Source organism: Pelobates fuscus, chromosome 5, assembly GCF_036172605.1.
Source record: "Pelobates fuscus isolate aPelFus1 chromosome 5, aPelFus1.pri, whole genome shotgun sequence".
NCBI classification, from domain to species: Eukaryota; Metazoa; Chordata; class Amphibia; order Anura; family Pelobatidae; genus Pelobates; species Pelobates fuscus.
The window spans coordinates 336,446,561-336,470,100 of record NC_086321.1 but is presented as its reverse complement, the minus strand read 5'-3'; the positions used below and the strand labels follow the sequence as shown (position 1 = coordinate 336,470,100).

At 40.5% G+C, this 23,540-nt stretch overlaps 1 protein-coding gene across 4 annotated transcripts in view; it reads right to left on the bottom strand.

Annotated features, from left to right (window-relative positions):
* Positions 1-14,049, bottom strand: part of RALGAPB (Ral GTPase activating protein non-catalytic subunit beta) — a 69,389-nt gene extending 55,340 nt beyond the window's left edge. For all 4 annotated transcript variants that reach the window (XM_063455743.1, XM_063455744.1, XM_063455745.1 and 1 more), the window contains exons 1-3: positions 13,932-14,049; positions 9,348-9,559; positions 6,144-6,346 (exon numbers count right to left, since the gene is read on the bottom strand). In XM_063455743.1, coding sequence (XP_063311813.1) covers positions 6,144-6,346; positions 9,348-9,533 — 389 coding nt within the window. In that variant the 5' untranslated portion in view covers positions 9,534-9,559; positions 13,932-14,049. The remainder of the gene's footprint in view (positions 1-6,143; positions 6,347-9,347; positions 9,560-13,931) is intronic.
* Positions 14,050-23,540: the final 9,491 nt, after the last annotated feature.

The following is a 23,540-nucleotide window of genomic DNA, read 5'->3' as shown; positions in this document are numbered from 1 at the left end:
AGGAGCCCATGCAAGGCACATCCGATCGCCATGAGTGTCAGGCCCCCCCACCCCCCGCAACAGGTTGCTTTTTTTGGCAAAAAAAACAAAAACACAAACTCAAGGATGTAATCGTTAACATGTAGGGGAAGAAGACATGCCATTTCAATTTTCACCTCAAGAAATAACAGAAAACAAAAAAAAAAATGAGTTTTCCAGCTTTTTTAGCTTAAAAGTTGTAACAAAAATGTACAAATGACTGAACCTTAAAAATACACTATAGTCACCAGAACAACTACAGCTTATTGAATTTGTTATGGTGAATAGAATCATTACCTTCAGGCTTTTTGCTGTAAACACTGTCTTTTCAGAGAAAATGCTGTGTTTACATTACAGCCTAGTGATAACTTCACTGGACACTCCTCAGATGGCTGTTAGAGATCCTTCCTGGATCATGGCTGCCTAAAATGCATCCAAACATTCAGTATCTCCTCCCTCTGCATGCTGACACTGAATTTTCCTCATAGAGATTCATTGATTCAATTCATCTCTATGAGGAGATGCTGATCGGCCAGGGCTGTGTTTGAATCATACTGGCTCTGCCCCTGATCTGCCTCCTTGTCAGTCTCAGCCAATCCTATGGGGAAGCATTGTGATTGGATCAGGCCACCACTTCTGATGAGGTCAGTAGACAGCTATTTTTTCTGAGGCAAACAGCATGCAGATCTACAGCATCAGGCTTGAATACAGTAAGATTTTGCTATATTTATGGAGGCATGAGGGGCCCAGGAGGGCTAGATGGTGGTTTTAACACTATAGGGTCAGGAATACAGGTTTGTATTCTTGGCCCTATAGTGATCCTTTAAGGACTGTATTTGTATTATTATTTTTTAGCCAATATATATGCTTTAGCAAGCAAGGAGTGTTCTAGTGCACTTTAACCCCTTAAGGACCAAACGTCTGGAATAAAAGGGAATCATGACATGTCACACATGTCATGTGTCCTTAAGGGGTTAAAAAAAAAAAAAAAAAAAAAAAAGTAATATTCTTTATTTTATCCAATCACTCAAATATACATATATTTTGCGAGGTTTACACCACAATACAGTACTTTGGACCGTTTTGGTTGTACATGGTCAAATCAAGCACAACGCATCAACGTAACATAGTATGTTTCGAAAAGGGAGAGAGGGGAGAGAGGGGGGAAAAAAAGCTCCTTGTGAGGAGTACTAAAAGAGAAGAAAAAAGTAAGAACATTAGTGCATCTCTTTAGGGTTTAGGATAAAGTAGAGAAGAATATAGTGCTGTGATGGGGGGAAAAAAAACCAAAACTGTGTGTGGCCTCCCCCTCCCACCGCCGCCTTTTCTCTCTAATGTGGATTATAAGATTCCAGAATAAGTGTAAGGCATACGTAGTTAAGCATTTAGTAGCTATTCTGTTTATCATATGGGATGAATGGAATGGACATATAAATGGATGGCAGATGTAGAAGCAACTATCAGTTTTACGGACAGCTACATTCAGATGATATAGTATAGCATCTTCCTCTGAAGTTAGGAACTGAAGCAGCAGGTTTATATCTGCTGTTCTAAGTAAATGCACAGTATACTGTGTTAAATCATCAGTTATGCTGCTTGGGATCTTCCTTTAGCTGAAAATGCTGGACTGCTTACACACGTGTCTTGTATCTACTTTAAGTAAATTAATGCTTTTCATGATGCCATATGAAAGGCATTCCACAATCGTCTCAGGTTGATTTGATGTTTGTTTTAAATTTGTTTATTGATGTCGCAAATAAAAAGGCGTGAGCAGACATTTTATGAATCTGAAAATAACAAATGGTTGCCTGCGCAGAGGCATATAAATCGGAGTAATCAAGCAAAAGAATAATTTGGATGTACATTGACTTTGCATCATATGGTATATCAAAGGCATTAGACAGGTATATTAATGCATTTTACTGGCTTATTAGTCATCTGGGCAATACCCATGTCTAACTACGTGTGTGATGGCGCTTTCAGCGCGTGTAGCCACATATGTAATTTAATAAACATGCAAATAAGTAGATCAAGAGTATATAAACTTCGTAACAGTTTTTTTTTTTTCCCAGATAACACCTAATTTATGTCAGTACTGCGCCTGATAATATTGCGCCTGGCTCAAAAGCTCTTTTTATATCTAGTAGCATGGTTGCATGAGCGCGGTGTAAACACTTGTCCTAGACCAGTTGTCACCCGTGCATAAGCACGTCTATCAAGTCAGTTAATGTACGGCGACCTGACTTAATATATCTAAGTATATGTGTCATAGAAGCATCATAAGGCTGTGGTAGGTCACGGCCAGCGAACTATGGCGTAGGCCTGGGACAACAATCTACGCAGGAGAGATGAACATAATAAAAGCTGAGCTGATAATAATATGCAAAGTAAGTGAAGGAATGTATAAACAGGTGATTGCTGTTTCAAACGGAAGAACTGTAAATCCCTTTATGGTAAAAGCGGTGCCTCCATCTGGTACCATGAGGCTATAATAAAGCTTAGCTATTAGCAGTGTGGCCTTAACTTAAAACGTACACACATTTAAGAGCATGTCCCGTGTATATGAGCTCATGTACGAAGGAACATTAACATGGTAGGCCCTTGCGGAGCAGGGTCTAAATTTTAACAGACAAGTCACTTCACTGGAGGGGGCGTAATGGCGCCCGGCATGGTGAAACCGTCCGATGTGCATTTGGTGGCATTCTTCATGGCTTTACTTCGGGGCTTCCCTCTGGTGTGACCTTCCCATAGCTACCTCGGAATGGTAGTGCACGTGGTGTGTCTGTCGTACCCCCCTGAGTCTCCCCGGTTCCCCCGGGTATGGCAGTTCCCCTCCCTTTCCCCTCCAGGCAGGTTACCGTGTCTTTAGGGGGCCCCACCCCGCTGTGGGCACTCGGTGACCGGAGCTGTCCGGCGGCCTCCCCATCCTTAGAGTCCGCTGTGTGCTCGCCTCCTGCACCTCCCCAGCGTCAGCAGGGCCTACCTGGGGCCCCAGCCCTGTCTCGCCTCACCCTCCTCCGGCCACTGACATGTTGCCGGCTCGTGCCCTCTAGCCACCGGTCCGCCAGAGGGCCAGCGCTTCACAGCCCCACCGGGCTCGCAGAGTTGGGGGCTAGTACCTCCCGGATCACCACCAAGTCCGGGGTACAGGGCTGGCTCTCCATCGACCCGTCCGCCGCCCGGGGGAGTCCAAATGTGAGTTCCACCGCCCCGGGGGTCCAGGTACCCCAGCATGGGGTTCAGTTTCGTGCGTGAATGCTGTGCATCTGTCGGCCTGTTTAGCCCCGTGTATTGGAGCGTCATGCACCGGGTGTGCCACCTCCTCCTCCAGCCTCTGAAGTTCTGACTTTTGGGCCGGGATCACCCCCCCGGCCGGGTGGGGGGGGTAGCAGGGCCGGGCCAGATCATCCGCGCCTTACTTGCGCGCCATGTGTCCCGCTCAGGCAGCGTGGTTCAGGCCTCGGGGGTCGCTGTGTGCGTCGAGGGTTTCACTCCCCGGTTCCTTTCCACCCGCTCTCCTCTTCGATTTCTGTGTTCTGCAGGTGCCGTGAGTTTTTCCATACGGTTCATGTTGTTTTTATGTTGTTTTTAGGCTCTTCGCCACCGGAGCCGGTGTGAGGTGCGACCGCTCGGCTCGGCGGCCCGGCCCCGCCCCCCTGATTTGATGTTTGTATATATGTGAAAGTACCAACCAATTTACATATCTGAGAAATATTCTCACACTTTTTAAACATGTAGTGTATTTGCAGAGTCATAATTAAATGCTCAAGGAGAAAATGTCTGCTGATCCACGCATAAAGCAATGATGTGACCTTTAAAGTGACAGTGCTGCCACTTACCTGGTGAGAAGGATAATTTCAGCCTGGCTATAAATCGTATTTATAATTTACAAACGATTAGTGTAGTACCTATGGATGTGGTAATTGTGAATGTTTTGAGAAAGTGCAGCAAAATGTTATATAAAATACACAAAAATAAGTCCTGTGCTCAAACTCCTGGGCGGCAGCAACGACCATAGCACATTTAACCCCTTAAGGACCAAACTTCTGGAATAAAAGGGAATCATGACATGTCACACATGTCATGTGTCCTTAAGGGGTTACATAAATTGAGGTTATTTAGTAACTCCAATGCCCAAAAAGTTATATAGGATACAGCAATAGATATATAGACTGAAATACAATAATATAGCTTATTCCTCGAGTATTATATAAGGTTTTCTAGAATTATTGTACTTAAAAGGTGAAGAAAGAACCATTTTTGAAAGAAGTCAGTATTCAGCGAGCAAGCTGCATGGTTTACATTAGCAGTGTTAATGTAAGACATACACTTTACTCCTTCACCGCAAGTCAGACAGGAGCCACTGAACTCACAGCTTTATCTTCAGTATATACAGACAAAATCCTATTTTAAACATTTTTGTTTATTTTTTTATATAGTGCTTCTGATTTTCTACTCAACTGACTGCCAATTACGTAGGAGAATACATTTTCACTCTCCTGGAGCTGTGACATCCGAGGAGCTGGTTGTAGCACTAGGAACTTTTTTTTGGGGGGTGGGGGGGTTGGTTTAATGAAAAACGCAAAAACTCAAACCCTTTTTGAGCATTCCCATACAGGATCTCAAAATATATATATATATATATATATATATATATATATATATATATATATATATATATATATATATATATATATATACACACACACACACACACACACACATACATACATACATACATATATACATATATACACACACACAGTGCAAATGGGGGCGGGGCCGGACCGCCAACGGGATCAGACGCGCTCTGTCTGAGCTCCCGCTTTGGGGGACCGAAAATCGGCGCAAACTGGAGGCAAACTCTCCCTATCAACCGGCAACGGAGATCAAGCGGAGCCCCAGACCCTGGGGTACGAGGAGATACCCCTCAACGGCAGCACCCTCCCAAGATGGCCGCCGCACGCCAGCCACATGTGCGAAGTACCCACGGACTGGAACTTGCATCCAGAGGAAACCATCCAGCGCCATCTGAGCACCACAGTAACCTGCTACAGAGCAGGGTCAGCTCACTACACTACGTTACACAAAGTGAGGTTAGTGGTGTATGTGTGGGGCGGAAAAATTTCTTTATGCGAGTGGAAAGCCTGAACACAACCGCAGGCCACACGTCTAAAATGGCGGCAGCCCTCATCGTGAAATCTCGCACAGACAAAGCTGACTCAAATATCAGTGCAGCAAGCGGCTTTCATGAGCTAGGCAGCGACCGAGCAGCTGAAACTGAAGAGGCTGGTGGCAACCAAACCACAGAAGCAATCAGGGGAGAATGCCCTACGTCAAGAAGCCTCACTCACTCCCCTAAATGCCAAGCACCGGCACACAGAAGGGAGCAGACTGCTCCAGCGCCTCATAGCCTTCACCCAAGACGGAACATGGAAGTACCTTTGAAATTAATGGGCGGGCATAGTAAACTCGGTGGCTGAAGGCAATGAAAACCAGCTGATTGTAAGTACCACATGATTACATGTCCTATATAAGTCTTTTCAGTTTTATAAATGTTTGTGTCCTGATGAAAGCTCCCCAGTGGAGCTGAAACGTCAAATTTTTCTTCCGCAATAAATGGAGAAGTTATCTTCTGGAAAACCTTGAGTGCCGGTATTTTCACTTTGTTTATGATTAAGCCACCAGAGCACCAGGTACTGTTTTTCTTTAGTTGGAGTGCAGGGGTATTTTGTGTGTGTATGTATATATATAATCCTCTTTGACCATTCTCATCCAGAAAATACATATATATATATATATATATAAAATTTATTTTCTGGATGAGAATGGTCAAAGAGGATTAACTTTTTGCTGTTTTTTTTTCACTATCCACCAACCCCCTCTCAATCTCTCCTACTTACATAATATAAAATGATTTCAATATTATGAAGTGGGGAGTAAAATAAAATGTAGGATCATCAGGAATTCCCACAGTTCTACCATGATATATCTGCTAGCAGCTCATACTTTATTTTAATCCAAATAAAACCGATCCGATATGTACACTGCTAGGGCATACTGAACGGGTGATGATCAAATTCAAATATAGGTTTCATCTGTCAGCTACAAATGCTATTTCTTACCTTGGAACAAAGACATTCTGTAGATGTTTGAGAATGATTTGGACATACATGTTGGGCTCTCTGACAACTGGCTGCGGAATGGAATCCTTTGGAGACACGAGGGCCATCATCCAATCAGTGTAAACATCAACACAAAACTTTACAGTATCCCCTTCCAATGGCAATGTGAGCCCATAACATATCACCTCCATGGTCCATTTTACCTGGTAGGTTTGACACAAACATTAATTACTAGAAATTGCATATGAAAAACAAGTGTTTTCAATTCAGGTATTATCTGTAATATAACAAACATACACTACAAGCTCATGCTCACACTCTCTTTAATTGATGAGTAAATGGGAGAGATGTCACAGCTTGGTACATTTCACATGTGCTGCTAAATGAACACCGCAAGCTCCATCGCCACTATAGCTCCCTGGCCGCTTCACCTCCAATGCCAGTATTCAAACTGTTTTAGAACGTTTAGACTTATATAGGATATGCCAGGCGCTGATCCCACTCTCTCAGCCTGGAGAGCCCAAAGCTACTTCCATTAGCTCTCTTGATGGTTAACTTATCAGCTGAGAGAGTCAGAGAAAGTCCAGCTCTCTGGCTGAGGTAATGCAGGCAAGGAGCAGCAGCCATCATACACAAGGAAATAAGTCAAACCATGGCAGTTGCATAAATGTCCTAGTTCCAAAACTTCTGTAGAAATTACTTTATTAATGTGATGCTATTTAGGTTTTTCCAGTTTACGGTGTCATAGGGTAAATTTTGACAGCAAATTTTGATTTAGCTTTAGTCTTTTGACTTAAATGCCATTCAGCTTAAGTCATGAATTGTGTTAGCCAACGAAATCTACTGTATAAAATCTAATGGGTTTAGTTAAAGTGTAATGCATTATTTAACCCCTTAGTGACCAGACTGTTTTTCAAATTTCTTACCGTTAAGGACCAGGGCTCTTTTTAAATTTTTGCGGTGTTTAGCTGTAATTTTCACTCATTTACTGTACTCACAAACATATTATATACCGTTTTTCTCTCCATTAAATGGTCTTTCTAAAGATATCATTATTTTCATCATATCATAATTTACTGTAAAAAAAATGTAATATGAAAAAAAAAAAAACACTTTTTCTAACTTTGACCCCCAAAATCTGTTACGCATCTACAACCGCCAAAAAATACCCATGCTAAATATTTTCACAATTTTGTCCCGAGTATAGAAATGCCCAATGTTAACATGTTCTTAGCTTTTTTGGGAAATATATAGGGCTAAGTACAAGTACAAATTTGCCATTTCCAAACCATTATTTTTTTCAAAATGAATGCAAGTTACATTGTAACACTGATATCTGTCAGTAATCCCTGAATAACCCTTTACATGTATATATATATATATATATATATATATATATATATATATATATATATATATATATATATTTTTTTTTTTTTTTTTTTAAAGAAGACAACCTAAGGTATTAAACTTGGGATATTATGACACTTTTCATGCAACCATTTTACCACCAATCTATGCCAAATAAAAAATAAAAAATAAAAAAAATTGACACAGCAATTTAAGAATACATGTGCCAGGTCCCTCAGGTTTTAACCCTTCAGATTTAAACATAGCAGTTTCAGAGAAACTGCAATGTTTACACTGCAGGGTTAATCCAGCCTCTAGTGGCTGTCTTCCTGACAGCCGCTAGAGGCGCATCTGCGATGCTGGATGCGAAATTCGCATTCAGCGTGCAGAACGTCCATAGGAAAGCATTGAGAAATAGTTTCCTTTGGACTGTTTAAATGCGCAGCGGCACTTGCCGCGGATTCGCATTTCGCTCCACTCGGGAGCTGACATCGGCGGGGGAGGAGAGGTCACCAGCGCTGGATTAAGGTAAACTGCTGAAGGGGTTTTAACCCCTTCCTGACACTATAGTGATCCTTTAAGGGTTACTGCCAAACACCCAAATATGTGTTCCGAAACATCTCCTGAGTATAGTGATACCCCTTATGTATAGGTGTGTCAGGTTCTCTGGGGGCTATTCCACGAAAAAAATAAAACCAATTCACATAAAGAAACAAAATATGGCTATGCTTTTTCACAAAAGACCAGTAATTAGATCTGTATAGATTGTATCAAGTCGCGAATGACATTCATTCTTTCAAGAAGTGCAACTCTAAAATATGAAAAATAAATAAAAAATAAATCTGTATTGGCCAAGTAAAATGCTATTGCACATATTACCTCTACCTGAATATAGGAAATTAGAGTTATCTGTTAAAGGGACATGCATCAGCAAGATCCACCATAGACAGAGCCTTTACCCCTCAACTGTCACTAGTCACTTGACAAGCTTCGACAAGGCTTGATGCTGCCTTTTGTCAAGCAGAGAAATTTATGTCAATATATATTAATTTAAAAAAATTACATTATTTATTTTGATAAAATACAAATTTTGGAGGGGGTGGGGACATAGTTGACAGGGCCACTTTAAAAATATCGTCCCTTCCCCACCTTGTCAATCAGTAGCTGGCATAGAAGTTTACACCTCTGCACTAACAAGTGACAGGGGAATGATAACCCTTCTAAGGGCTATTCTCCTGCTCTTCGGTAGAGCAACTAGAGTGCAAGCTCTGTAGCTGCTGTGATAGTACTCTGACAACTGAGTCTCCATTCTGACACGGATCTGGTGGCAATGTGTTAAGCGGTAGAATAGCCCTGCTTGCGGAAGCAGAGGAAAGACAGAAGCTGGGACTTGTGTTACACCCACAATTGACAATATGATCATGGTACAGGAGAGAAGGCAATAGGTAAAATTAAATATTCAATGTTTATGGGAAGGGGGGCTATATACGTAAACCTGTCATGACATGGTTTACTTTAACAGAGCACAAGAGATAGGATCACTCTCGATTTCGATGACTTCTAATCTCATATAAATCAGAATTATGAGCATTTCAATGCAGCTGAATTATGTCTCAATGACATAAGCAACAACTGGCCCATTATTTCCTGTTTATACATAAAAACAATCTTTGGATAATTCAGAACACTGTTTTTAAAGAAGAAAATCTGGACATACATATATAACAGGAAAAACCTCTTCTACATATTCATAGATATTAATAGAACAATATCCAAACACAGAATTCATGGGAGGAGCCCTTTTCCCAGAGCATATTTTTAACTAACAAAAGAAGCTGCAGCTGAGGAGCTTACCTCCTTGTCGGTTTTTAAAATGCTTTCATTTCCGATGCTCGAGGGAGTATTAAGTACTTGTCCCAGTGGTCGAACCACTGAATTTGCAACTTCTCGGCCCACGTTCTCAGGATAGCAGTGAAGCACACTGGTGTTACCCTGGTCATTTTTTATGACGAGGTGCAGAGTCCTCCACTCAGAGTACATTATGAGTGCTTCTTGCAGCTCGATGTCTGAAAAGAGAAGAATTGCTTAGAAGATGGCAAACGTCTGGAACAATTAAACAGTTGTAACCTTTTGAATAAAAAGGGTGAGGTGGCGAAGTGATAAGCATTCAGAACACTGAAAGGGGTGCGTGCGCACGCTCACGCACGCACGCACACACAAAATTATTCAACCACCATTGAAAAATCAGGATTGTCAAAATTCAGACTTTCAACTGTTTGCAATTAACAAAATCAAACACCAATTGAGCAAGTTTAATACAACAAATGCTGCGGTTTCCCCAAATCCAATTGAAAATGCCTCTTATAATGACTTCTCACAATTATTCAACCCCCTAAAGAGAATCCATAACAACAGCACAAATAAGCAAAACAGGTGTTGTGTCAATCATACCTGATGCACCTAATGAAGCCTTTGATTGTTTGCACCTCGTGTGCTTAAGCTGGAACACTTAAAATACCTGAACTAGCTAGGGGTTTGTTGAGGTTCATGTTTGACTGCATGTTAGAAATATGGTTAAGTCAAAAGAATGTCCCACAAGGTTAAGAGAAAACATAATTCCCTTCACAAACAAAGAACAGGATACAAAAAGATAGCGGAGGCACTGAATATTCATAGAGATACCGTTGGAAGCAAAGTTGAAGGAATGGTGGTTACCTGGACAGGGCAGAGAAAATGCTTTGTGGTATTTTCAGACATTCTATGGTAATTTTGCCTAAATTTATGTGATGCATATGAGATCTACAAGGAAGGTATTCCAAAAGACATGTGATTAACACTGGGTGCATGTGATTTCCACATACTTCTGGGGAGCCCTTTCATGCACGAACACTGGAGGATTCAGAATTCCACATATGCATAATCACAATGCAGACTTAAATTTGATGCAGGGGGGCTGCTGATTGGTCAGGAGTGGTAAACTGACACTCTCAGACAGACAACCAGTAATTCCCCATTCACAAAACTGGCTTGGAAAGAAACGTACCTTTTGCCAAGCCAGTTTTGTGAATGGGGAGTCACTGATTGGATGAGAGTGTTAGTTGACTGAGCACTGCCGATCAGCAGTGCTCCTGTCAGTTGACACCTCCCACGTCCTGGATCTAAAGTTTCAGCAGCCGGATGCCGCCTTGGTGGGAGCTGAGATCAGCGCTGGAGGCAACTTCGGGGTTAAACCGTTCAACAACAGTTTAACCCCTGAAGGTAAGAATGCACCCGGGGGCTTCATTTAGATTGGGCTGTTTTGCCTTGAGTGTTCTTTTAATATAAATTAATATTTCCACCTACTACCTAATAACCCTATAGTGCCAGGAAAACTAGTTGTTTTCCTGGCACTATAGTGCTCCTTTAAGGGTGCTGGGACAGTGCACCCAGGCCACTTCAATGAGCGTAAGTGGTCTGGCTACCTATAGCCAGTGTTTGTGACTAAGTGGCTACTAAAAAAGACTGAACATACCCCATTTGCAATACCTTGGGTTGTCTACTACTGCCATCATGGGGGTAATTTTCATTCCTGGGCTACCATACGGTCTCAAAGGCAACCTGGCGAATTTTAATGTAAAAAAAACTGAAACGCAAGCCTTATATTTGACTCTAACTTTTGAAAACACCATAAAACCTGTACATGAGGGGTACTGCTATACTCGGAAGACTTTGCTGAACACAAATATTAGGGTTTTAAAACAGTAAAACGTATCACAATAATTATATCGTCAGTATAAGTGCCATTTGTGTGTGAAAAATGCAAAACATGTCACTGACGATATCGTTGTTGTAATACATTTTACTGTTTTAAAAAAAAAACACTAATATGTGTACAGCGAAGATCACTGCTTAATAGATATACTCCCAATGAAAATATCACTGCATTTCATCATGCATTTTTTCCCATTAGAGGTAAATCTAAAAAGAGCCTGCATAAGCTGCAAATATCTTGTCTGAAGCCTTTGCAAGTCACCCTTCTTCTCCAGACAGACTTCTTTCCAATGCAGCTCAATGAAAAGTCTTTGCAAAGCAGGTACACTGGGCAACTGCCTACATCTTGAATTTAGCTTCACAGATCTAAACAACCTGGAAGTAGGAGGACCGGATGTCTGAATGATAGGTTGTCTCACTTGTGGTTTAGAAATGTTGAGTGTCCCTTTAAGGTCAAATTAAGATTAAGTAGTCAAACTAGATGCAGTTGACTTAGATTTGGCTATTTTGGCCTTTAATTAGTAATTCACTCTGAATTCCTGATATTTAGCACTTTTAGCTCCCCACTGCCAGGGATGAAAGGTGATTTGAATTGCCTTTTCTCCCACTCACCTTCATTCTCCTTTTTGTCAGAGATCATCGAGCTTCTTGATCTCAGCCAATCCTATGATTACCCATAAGAAAGCATTGGGAGGCAATTGCACATGCGCAGTAAAATGCTAGGCTGTGCTAAACAGATGGTCTTGCTAAGACCATCTGATTGAAATAGTAGCGGTCAATTCGACAGCCAACCCTGACATGAAAACATTGCTGTTCCTGCAGTTATTTTTTTTCAAAAAGTATACAGTAATGTACTTTGCAAGCTTTTCACCTAAACAATTACATTATACAGTTTTTGTGTCTCTGAAATTCTTTCAATTCTCGGTCTTATTTTTAGTGGATACAGTAACACACCAAGGGAATAAACAAAAACACTGCAAAAAACTGTCCTGGGTGACTTTGTAAGTACCAAACTACATGATCTATTTTAGGAATGTTAGCCCTTTGTTTACAGCAGCAAAAGACTGCTATGCAGTTTCAAATTATAGTATGTTTATCCAATATTTAGCATGTTTGGTAAATGTTTAATAAAACAACTAAACACATTCAACATTCCAGCATTTTAACTTAGCAGCTGAAAGCCACTTTATACGGAATTGTACATTTGGCAATTCTCTTGAATGTAAGGACCAATACTACCCATTTTTCAAGGGTTATACCATTAACCCCTTAAGGACCAAACTTCTGGAATAAAAGGGAATCATGACATGTCACACATGTCATGTGTCCTTAAGGGGTTAAACTGTGCCCATAATTTCCTCAGTCTTTTTGCATCCCTTGCCAGGAAATGCTCTAAAGGAAACCGCTTAAGAAGTGGATATGATTATTGGATGAACTGAAAGATTAACAGTGACAGATTTTTGCACAAGATGAAAACTAAAAGTTAATGTAATATTTTTATTTATTTTTTTAAATAAAAAAAAACAAAAACTCACTAGTCACCTGTCTCCCTGCTTTTCTTTTTTTGAAGGGACATGAGCTGAGGTCATGCTCGACAGCTCCAATTGCATAAATGAGCATAAAGCCATCTATAAAACTGATAGCAGCTTCAGTGTACTTGCTCTTCACTCATCCATTGTGAACTAGAATTGCTGTGAATGCTAACTTACAATAAACTCCTGCTCAGCACAGGTTTATTGGTAAAAACAGTAAACACAACAATGAAAAACGCTCACTTTAACCCCTTAAGATCCAAACAAAACGTAAACAAAACCTGGCATTTGCGCTATATGTCTGTCGAACCGTAATTCACCTCTTTCATATTAAATGCACCCACACTTATTATATATCATGTTATTCAGGGGAAACAGGGCTTTCGTTTAACATCAAATATTTAGGTATGGAACATAATTTAATATGAAAAAAATATAAAAAATGGGAGAAAAATAAGAATTTTTTTCTACGTGACATTTTAACTGTGAATGTCAAAATATTGTTTGCTTTTACTGCAGTAACATACACATATTTGGATTCAGTGATGTCTCACGTGTAAAACAGTACCCCTATGTACATGTTGTATAGTGTTTTGGGAAGTTACAGGGTCAAATATAGCATGTAACATATTTTAGTTTTTTCACATTGAAATTCGCTAGGTTGGTTACGTTGCCTTTTAGACCATATGGCAGCCCAGGAATGAGAATTACCCCCATGATGGCATACCATTTGCAAAGTAGACAACCCAAGGTATTGCAAATGGAGTATGTCCAGTCCTTTTTAGTAGCCACTTGGTCACAAACACTGGCCAAAGTTAGTGTTAATATTTGAAAATGCAAAAAACTAACCCCTGGTGTATGGTATGGTGTCAACCATCTCTACCTCACCAAGGGATATAGCATCACCTGCCTCCCTGTTGTCAGGATATTGTGTTCTCTCTCTCCTCCCCTAACACACCACATAAGTAAACTCCAGTATTACTAACCTTATTCATCTATGGGTACCACAAACGAGCTTATTAAAAAGCTGCAGATCTGACAAATTCCCATAACCCTGTCTGTCAGTTTGTTTAGCTTCCTTAAACATCCTCCCCTCCCTTTTATATTCCTAACTCCTTCATCCCAGCAATACACAAGCTGTTCTCCCCTCTCTGACCTTTTTACGCATCAGTCGGGCTTTTCCTTTAAAAGGTACCCAAGGCCCAGCCGGATAACTGCTTCCGCAACCCACAGGGCGGATAGATAGTCTACTACACAGCAACCGCAGCAAGATGGCTGGCTTCTCGCCCCGGTCACGTGACGAAAAGCGGAGCCGAGCGCCTATTGGTCGCCGTCTGCTAGCTTGCGCCCTCTGGCCAATGGCAGCTCGCGCGGGGCGTGTCGTTACCCGGAACAAGGTTGTTTTTTTGTGTGTGTGTGTTTTTTTTAAGGGAACCTGCAGAGCGAGGCTTGGAACGCACTGTGTTGACAGTGACAGTTTGTATAGGAAGCCGCGCATGATCTGTTGTTGTGTAAGGTTGTGCTGTGGGTATGTGTGGACCAAGGCATGTCACATCCGCCGAACTGTATTTTATATACATTATTTTATTATAATTCCAAATCACGTGGTCTAGTTTAATGTGGTTTAAAAAAAATCTTTTAATTTTTTTTAATTTTTGTGATTAATTTATCTGTCTACATAGTTTAACAAGTAGTGATGGTGCCAAACTCAACTGGCAGAAGGTAGGGTTGAAAAAGCGCAACTTTGAATTGTGTAAAAGGCAAGGTTCATATTAGATAAATGTTTAGTCTGTCCATTATGACTGTGAAATTGCAATAAAACGTATAAATGTAAAGCATACCTCCCAAGTGCCCTTATTTGGGAAGGACAGTCCCTATCCTGGACCCAAATCCTTCTATTCCTCTTTTGTAGGAGTTCCAGATTGTTTGAGTGTTTAACAGAGCTAAAAACAAAAAAAACAAAAAAAAAACAACATAAAATTAAATTAGGAACTGAATAAACAAAAATCTTAAAGTATGTATATCACAGGGCTGCATCACATATAAATCGAGTGACTTGAGGATCTGTAATACATACATAGAGATTAAACTGAATATGTGAGCGCTCCAACAATAAAAATCATCACCAGTCCCAGTTTAGACTATTAAACAATATAACTGAATAAACAATCTAACCAATCTCAGAATTGTAGCAAACGTACTTATATGTATCACCAACTATTTATGTTGCACACATCAAATGTCTAACACATTTATCTCTAAGTCAACCATCAATAAATAGGTAAGATAATAAAAGACAAGCTTTTTATTTACTCAATTTAAAAAAAAAAAATATATAAGGCAATTCACCAGTATATAAATACACACAGTATTATAAAGTGGTCCAATGACATATAGATGAATTTTCTGTATCTAAAATGAAATACATAAAACACGTATAGAGCATTGAATCAATAATAAAATAACCGTGTAAAAAATAAGATAAATATCCAATGTCCCGGATCCAACAAAAAAAGATAAACAGAGTAATTCGTACTAAACAGTGTGATGGTCGAGGAGGATAAATAAAACCCGGAGGGCAGGGAGCTCTAAAACACACCCGACAGTTAAAGGGACACTATAGTCACCCAGACCACTTCAGCTCAATGAAGTGGTCTGGGTGCCAGGTCCCTCAGGTTTTAACCCTTCAGATGTAAACATAGCAGCTTCAGAGAAACCTCTAGTTGCTGTCTTCCGGACAGCCACTAGAGGCGCATCTGCGATGCTGGAGGCATGTTTTGCCTCCATCGCGCAGAGCATCCATACGAAAGCATTGAGAAATGCTTTCCTATGGATACTTTTAATGCATGCACAGCACTTGCCGCGCATGCGCATTCGGCTCTACTGACATCGGACAGGGGAGCTGACGTCGGCGGGGGAGGAGAGGTCACCAGTACCGAGGGAGCCCAGCGCTGGATTAAGGTAAGCTGCTGAAGGGGTTTTAACTGTTTTCCTGACACTATAGTGATCCTTTAAGTGCCAGCTAAGGGTGCTGCACTGGAGGCCCCAAGTTTGAAAAACACCTTTTTAACCAGAGGTAAGGGGACAGGGGTGCTAAATGGTCATTTAGACCTATAGTGTCAGGAATACATGTTTGTATTCCTGACACTATAGTGTTCCTTTAAGTATGGCACTAGAGGTGGCTGGGTGGGCTGGAATGTGGTTGTGACAAGGGCATGCTTACCCAAAGAGACTTTCTGGCTGTCCTGTTTAGGGCAGTCCATACTCAGAGTGCTCCTGAAGCTGTCTGAGGAGTGATAGAGTGTATTATGAAGTGTATTATGAAGTGCTTGCATTATGCTGATTGGGGATATTTCCCTGGTGTACCCTGATGCGGGAGACCAGAGAACTAACCCAGGATGTCCAAACAAAATCCCAAGTCTGAGAAAAAATGCCTGACTGGCACAGTTTTGTAATAATTTAGATCACTATAAAGCAACCATTTTTGTGTTTATTTGCACAAAAGTATCTGTAATCCTCATTGTTGTTCCCATTAGAATTGTATAAATTGCGGTATCATTCATGTTGCAGAGATATGCCCTGTCTAATCCATATTAATCCAAATGTAAACATATTTAATACCACTCTCAATGATGTCCTGTATAGTCTACTGAATTCCAAGTGTATCTTTTCTGTTGTTTTTTTCCCGTAATCTAAACTTCGAAGGGCTGAACTTCTGTCTACTACAGTTTTTTATTTTTGTAATTCCTACTGCTTGACAATCCCTAGTCCCTCGTAGGGCTTCTAGCCTTGTATTTAGTATATTAGTTCTTCGTCCTGCTTTAACCTAAAATTTAAAATTCACCCTGAATCCCAGTCACTTAACAAGTTAGTACATTACATAGTTACATAGCTGAAAAGAGACTTGCGTCCATCAAGTTCAGCCTTCCTCACATATGTTTTTTGCTGTTGATCCAAAAGAAGGCAAAAAAAAAAAAAACAGTTTGAAGCACTTCCAATTTTGCAACAAGCTAGGAAAAAAATTCCTTCTTGACCCCAGAATGGCAGTCAGATTTATCCCTGGATCAAGCAGTTATTACCCTACATTGAAAGATTATATCCTTGAATATTCTGTTTTTGCAAGTATGCATCTAGTAGCTGTTTGAACATCTGTATGGACTCTGATAAAACCACTTCTTCAGGCAGAGAATTCCACATCCTGATTGTTCTTACAGTAAAAAAACCTTTCCTTTGCCTTAGACGAAATCTTCTTTCTTCTAGTCTAAACGCATGACCTCGTGTCCTATGTAAAGTCCGGTTTGTGAATAGATTTCCACACAATGGTTCCACATCAACTTGCTACATTAAATCACCAAGCTGAGATATAAAGCATTAGATGTAACCAGTAGAAGAGCCTATAACCAAACAGATTTTCTGTTTGTTTTTATAAACAGAACGTTTGTCACTCCAGACATTCAGGATGCTTGTAGACGTTAAACCTAGTTTCTTTGAGGTTCTCATTGATTCAAACAGCCAGTTTGAGTCCATGGGGTTTATTCACTAGAGAAAGAATTATAAAAAAATTGTAAAGGAAATTTCAATTTTAATGAGGACTTTCCTGCATACATTTCTTGGAAGATCTTTGAATTTTTTTTTACAGACAGGAGACTTCATATCTGTAAGATTAACGCTCATTTACCTCTGTATTGGAAACGTGATCTAGTGGTTTGAAAGAAATGGTCCTAAAATAAAGTTGGTGAGGCATATCTTCAGCCCCCATAAAATCATTTGTACTACCCTTAACATGAATACATTTGACTGGGGACCTTTGGTGTATGCATGGCAAATGCCATGCTTTCCTAACTAAATGCTTTTTAATAGAGTAAAACTGTGTTTTGCATTGCAGAGAAAAGAGACATCTATTGTTATTATTATTAATTTTTTTATTATTTATATAGCTCCAGCAAATTCTGTAGCGCTGTACAATGCACCATCTATGCACCAAAACCACTACATTAAGATGAAGTGGTAATTGTAACAATGTACATCTAAGTAATCATTTCCAAATAGGTGTTTACGTTACTGAAAAACATCTACATATATATGTTGCTCTGAAATTGCTGATCTATAAGCATTTAGTGCCATCATCAAACCATTCTGGTAAAATATTTACAAGATTCGCTAACTATTTAGATATGGGTTCCAAACATTTGTGCCCTTCCTATTTGAAATTACTCAGGCAGAGAAATAAGCCTTTTAGTAGCTTCTGACCAACATGTAGAGACAATAGACTTTTGTCCTAGTTTTTCAGTATTCATGAGATGGAATTATATCTAGACCTGATTCATGTAATTGCTTTCTGGACCATTAACCCTGCACAGTTTTATGACTCTTGCCCCTTAATATATGTTTAAATTGACCATTTCTCTCTCTTCTTTCTATGTAGCTGATACAATTTTTATTAGGACTTGCAATATAACTGCACTTCTTTAGATATATTGACACATCCTTTATCAAACTTCCTTCCTCATACTCTGTTATCTCTATGCAGTCTCACATTCACCTCTGCAGCATCCCTTTCCTTGTTTCACCATATCCATTTTTTTGGAAGTGTGCCAAATGTTAAGCACTTAGTTTAATACCTATTAAACAGCAGCTCTTAATCGCACAGTGCACAGACTTATCTGATTTTACACTATTTAGCGCTCCACTATTCTATATAAGTTTTATCACTTATATCACTTGTGTTATGCTCTTATGTCACTTAATTTCTGCCCTGCATCCAACATATTACATTCCTGTCTTCTTTACTTCCCCCTTCTCACTACCAAAGCTTTCTATTCTCCCATTTCCTCTCCTTTTATACACTCTCTTAGACTACCACATGTCCTTCTATGACAACTTCCCTATATAACTCAACCTACCAAGTACCATGGGTAAGCTATGTACACTCACTGCCCGCCCTGTCTGTCAAACTGAACACCAACCCTTGCTTATGGAATCCACCCAATACCTCCAAAGGTGTTAGAGGGTGGCAAAAAGTTACTGTGGTTGACTTCCTGCATTACAAATTTATTTTGCGATCCTGCAGCTGTGCCAGTGGCAGAACTAATGTAGAGAGGGCTCTGGTGCAAGAATTTGTTTGGATCCCCCTATCGCAAGGGTGGCTAAAAGATAGATCCCTATCTGTCATACAACACCCACAATGATTTGCCAGCTGAGGATCTACCATTTGCCAATCATTGCAGGGTTGTATTTAGCACTGAGCAGTGCTTGTGTGTTTGAATGTAAGCATGTTTTTGTATGGAGTATGTGTGTGTGAGTGAATGTAGGAGTGTTTTTGTATGTAGTATTGGCATTTGAATGCAGGCACACATTTGTGTGTAGTGTTGTTTTTGAATGCAGGCGTGTGTTTTGTATGTAGTGTTAGCAAGATGCTGAGATGCATGCACACATACATATAAACACACTGACACATATGCAGATACACAGACTTCCAGATACACTGACATACAGTTGCAAGAAAATGTATGTGAACCCTTTGGAATGATATGGATTTCTGCACAAATTGGTCATAAAATGTGATCTGATCATCATCTAAGTCACAACAATAGACAATCACAGTCTGCTTAAACTAATAACACACAAAGAATGAAATGTTGTCATGTTTTTATTGAACACACCATGTAAACATTCACAGTGTAGGTGGAAAAAGTATGTGAACCCCTAGACTAATGACATCTCCAAGAGCTAATTGGAGTGAGATGTCAGCCAACTGGAGTCCAATCAATGAGATGAGATTGGAGGTGTTGGTTACAGCTGCCCTGCCCTATAAAAAACACACACCAGTTCATGGTTTGCTTTTCACAAGAAGCATTGCCTGATGTGAATGATGCCTCGCACAAAAGAGCTCTCAGAAGACCTACGATTAAGAATTGTTGACTTGCATAAAGCTGTTCATCAGTCCACGGTAAGACAAATTGTCTATAAATGGAGAAAGTTCAGCACTGCTGCTACTCTCCCTAGGAGTGGCCGTCCTGTAAAGATGACTGCAAGAGCACAGTACAGACTGCTCAATGAGGTGAAGAAGAATCCTAGAGTGTCAGCTAAAGACTTACAAAAGTCACTGGCAAATGCTAACATCCCTGTTAGCGAATCTACAATACGTAAAACACTAAACAAGAATGGATTTCATTTGAGGATACCACAGAGGAAGCCACTGCTGTCCAAACAAAACATTGCTGCACGTTTACAGTTTGCACAAGAGCACCTGGATGTTCCACAGCAGTACTGGCAAAATATTCTGTGGACAGATGAAACCAAAGTTGAGTTGTTTGGAAGAAACACACAACACTATGTGTGGAGAAAAAGAGGCACAGCACACCAACATCAAAACCTCATCCCAACTGTGAAGTATGGTGGTGGGGGCATCATGGTTTTGATATAGTATAATTTAGAAACAAACAAATATGTTTAAATGTCTATCTGTTCCTGTCCAAATCTGAGATGAATAAATTGCGTATACGCAGAAGTAAATTCAGACTGACACACGGAGTTCAGGTTAAAATAACTTCGAGGAAATTTATTGGCATCTGATTAAAAGCGGGCTCGCAGGCCCTTATAACAGCGAAATTGCATCATCATTGAATATCAAGATATCAGTAAATAAACATCATTAATTGGGTTAATTGTTAAGTGGCTATGTCAATGTCCACCCATCAATATTATTAATTGGCTCAAAAACTAAGTGGTTAGCTAGGTGTCCTCCCACCGAGAGGTGGTATTGTTCTGGACACGGGTGTGGACAGATGGCTCAAGCGCCATCTTTCCCAGCACGAGGCTTACTCGGTGGAAAGGGGGGCTTGGGCGTCATTTTGCGTAGTTAGTGATGTCAGTCTCGTGGTCAGGTTCAGGGTTCTTTTATGAATAGAACATTTCATTAGGCCAGCTTTCTCATGGCCTTCAGATTATACTTTGTTGCAAATTACAGGAGATTCAGCAATCCCGGGGTTAGTCATGTCTTTATAGAAAATACAGTCTCTATTCATTATACTAAATGCTGTTAGGAAATTCTGTCATGTAATGTAGTCAAAATGGAGGTTCTGTCATAATGTGAAGTTAAAATGGAGTTAGTACAATAATTCAATACAGGTTCAATAAAGATTTTCAATAATTCTACATCAGTCCCCCCTATGAAATGTTAGATTCTAAAAGATAAACTTTATTAGTTAGTATCAGAAGACGTGTTAGCCCAAAGGCACAGAAACCCCGTGGCCGCTAGCTAGGTGTTATTGCAAAGTGCAATTCTGTCCCTTAATCTGACCCTAGTAGGCTAATTCATCCGTCAGTATGGCACTCGAACGCTTCACTACCATGGGTGGCCCACGGTGGCTAACCCACCACTTCTCCACACGGTAGTCTTTACCCATACAGACAGATGCTGTCCCTAAGCTGGTCCCTACCTAGAATTCTCGCACTTTATCAATAAAAGGGATAGTTTGCAGCGGTATACAGGGTGAGTTGAGATCTTGGAAATCTTGGTCATCAACTGTGAGATGTGCGAAAGTGGGTGCCGCTTGGTCTACAGTCTTCAGGAGGAATTTTCTCAGACAAGGGAGGACACAACAAACGAGAAGAGCAAAGATAAAAAGAAAAATTAGTATTGCTATACCAATATGCATTAAAGCTTTTTGCCATCCTGTCATCCAACCAAACCATCTTTCCCAGGGATCTTTTATCCCAGAATTCCTTTTTAACTCTTCAGAGAGCTCATTTAATTTCTCTATGGCTAAGGTAACTTTACCATTAGGGCCTGTGTTTTCTGGGATGTAAGTACAACATGTCATGGTGTCGGGCAAAATTTTACATACACCTCCTTTTTCAGCTAGAATCATGTCTAAGGCCATTCTATTCTGGAAGGACATTTGAGATGTAGCCTGCAGCTGTTCGGCTAAACCCTGGAGGGCATCCCTGGTGTAATTAACAAAGCGTTGTTGGTTGTAATAAATGTAATTTATCCAATTTAAATTCTTGTTTGCAGTAACTATGGTGAAAAGTGATTCAAATCCTGCAGCAACTTCATCTCTTGCTTTAAATTCATTGGGTACCCCCCTAGGCACCCCAACGGCATCAATGTAAATGTGAGGGTCAAAACTGCCTTTTATTGGGGCTTCGCGTTTTACCTTGGTTGGTGTGTGTTTGGACTCATGTGTGTCAGGGTGTGTGTCAGAGATAATGTGTATAGGCATGATGGCTTTAGCCAGAGTACACTCCCCCCACCATTCCTTGTCCATCCTGGATCTTAACTGTAAATCCCCACACAACCAGTAAATATCTCCCAATGACCTGGTATGGAATTTTAACAGGTACATAGGAACAGTTCTGTAGGTGGCACAATAACCTTTAGAGAAATTACCCAAAAATTTACCAATTCCATCATAATTCGCATAACAGGTGTAATTACCTTTATAAACTGTAACACCGTCTGGGGGTTTGACATCCTTGGCTAAGAGAGGATATTCCACTGTCCATGCTTTGCAGAGGGACCTATTGAAATTGTAGTGGTAGGCAAAAAGACTCAAAAACACATTCTTCTATATCTACTGGTAAGGTTAAAGGTGAGGCCGGGCACCACCACACACATAGCATGCGGTTCTGTTATGCTTGTTGGCATTATATTTCATCCATTCTAACCATAGATTAACATCATTAAAACCTGTTTCAGCGGCCATGGTATCTTCAAAGGTGGGGTTAGCTATGGCCATCATGTCTTTAAAGGACTGGATATGTGGTTTTAATGGATTTGAGACCATATGGGTGGTCCCTTGCCACTCTGAAGAGTTGCACATGTCTTTAAGGTAGAAATGCCCTAGCTTGTTATAGGAACCTTTTTTCCAATACATTCCCATTACATACTGGTCTGCATCTGTTGGACTGGGATGCTCAATATTTAGGATTAATTTCATTGGTATACCTCCTCCAGGCTTTCTCAGAGTCATTCTTTGGAGAAGGGATCTACCATGATCATCTACTTTAGATAAGGCACTTTTTGGTTTGTAACCCCAGGCAGGCCCGGCATTCCATCCCGCCGCCCCCCAATGGTTACAATTGTGCCCCCATTGTTTGTCAACTACACAAACATAGGGGTCCTTTGAATGAGGGATATCTCTATAGATATTTTGAATCTGTGATGTAGGGAATGGGCATTCTACAATGTCACAGTAATCAAAAGTATAAGTAGCCACACGGGTACATGATGAATTGTACCAGAAGGTGTACCCACTGGCATCTTTGGTGATGGCTACTTGCTGGGCCTTAATTAAGCTAATTAAGGAGATAATGTACCAGAGGTACATGGTTGTGCGGTATCTGCTTCCTCTGGGGCAGGAGTCTTCTTGCAATGGGAAGCGTGGATCCAATGTGGCCTGCCGGCCAATTTGACGGAGGTTGCAGTGATCAGGAGAACTTGGAATGGTCCGTCACATCTTGGTTCCAGGGTATGTTTCCGCACAAATTTCTTGACCAGAACCCAATCTCCGGGAAGCAGGTTGTGGGTACCCGTATCAGATTCTGGATCTGGAATTGAAGAGAAAACTTGGGCATGTATTTTGTTTAAGGCACTTGCAAGTTCAGTTACATAGTCTACCAAAACATCAGTTTGAAGCTGCAACTGTTGTGGGTAATAACAACCTAGTCTGGGTGCAGTCCCAAATAGAATCTCATATGGGGATAGTGAGTGCTTCCCTCTAGGTGTGTGCCTAACGCTGAATAAAGCTATTGGCAAGCT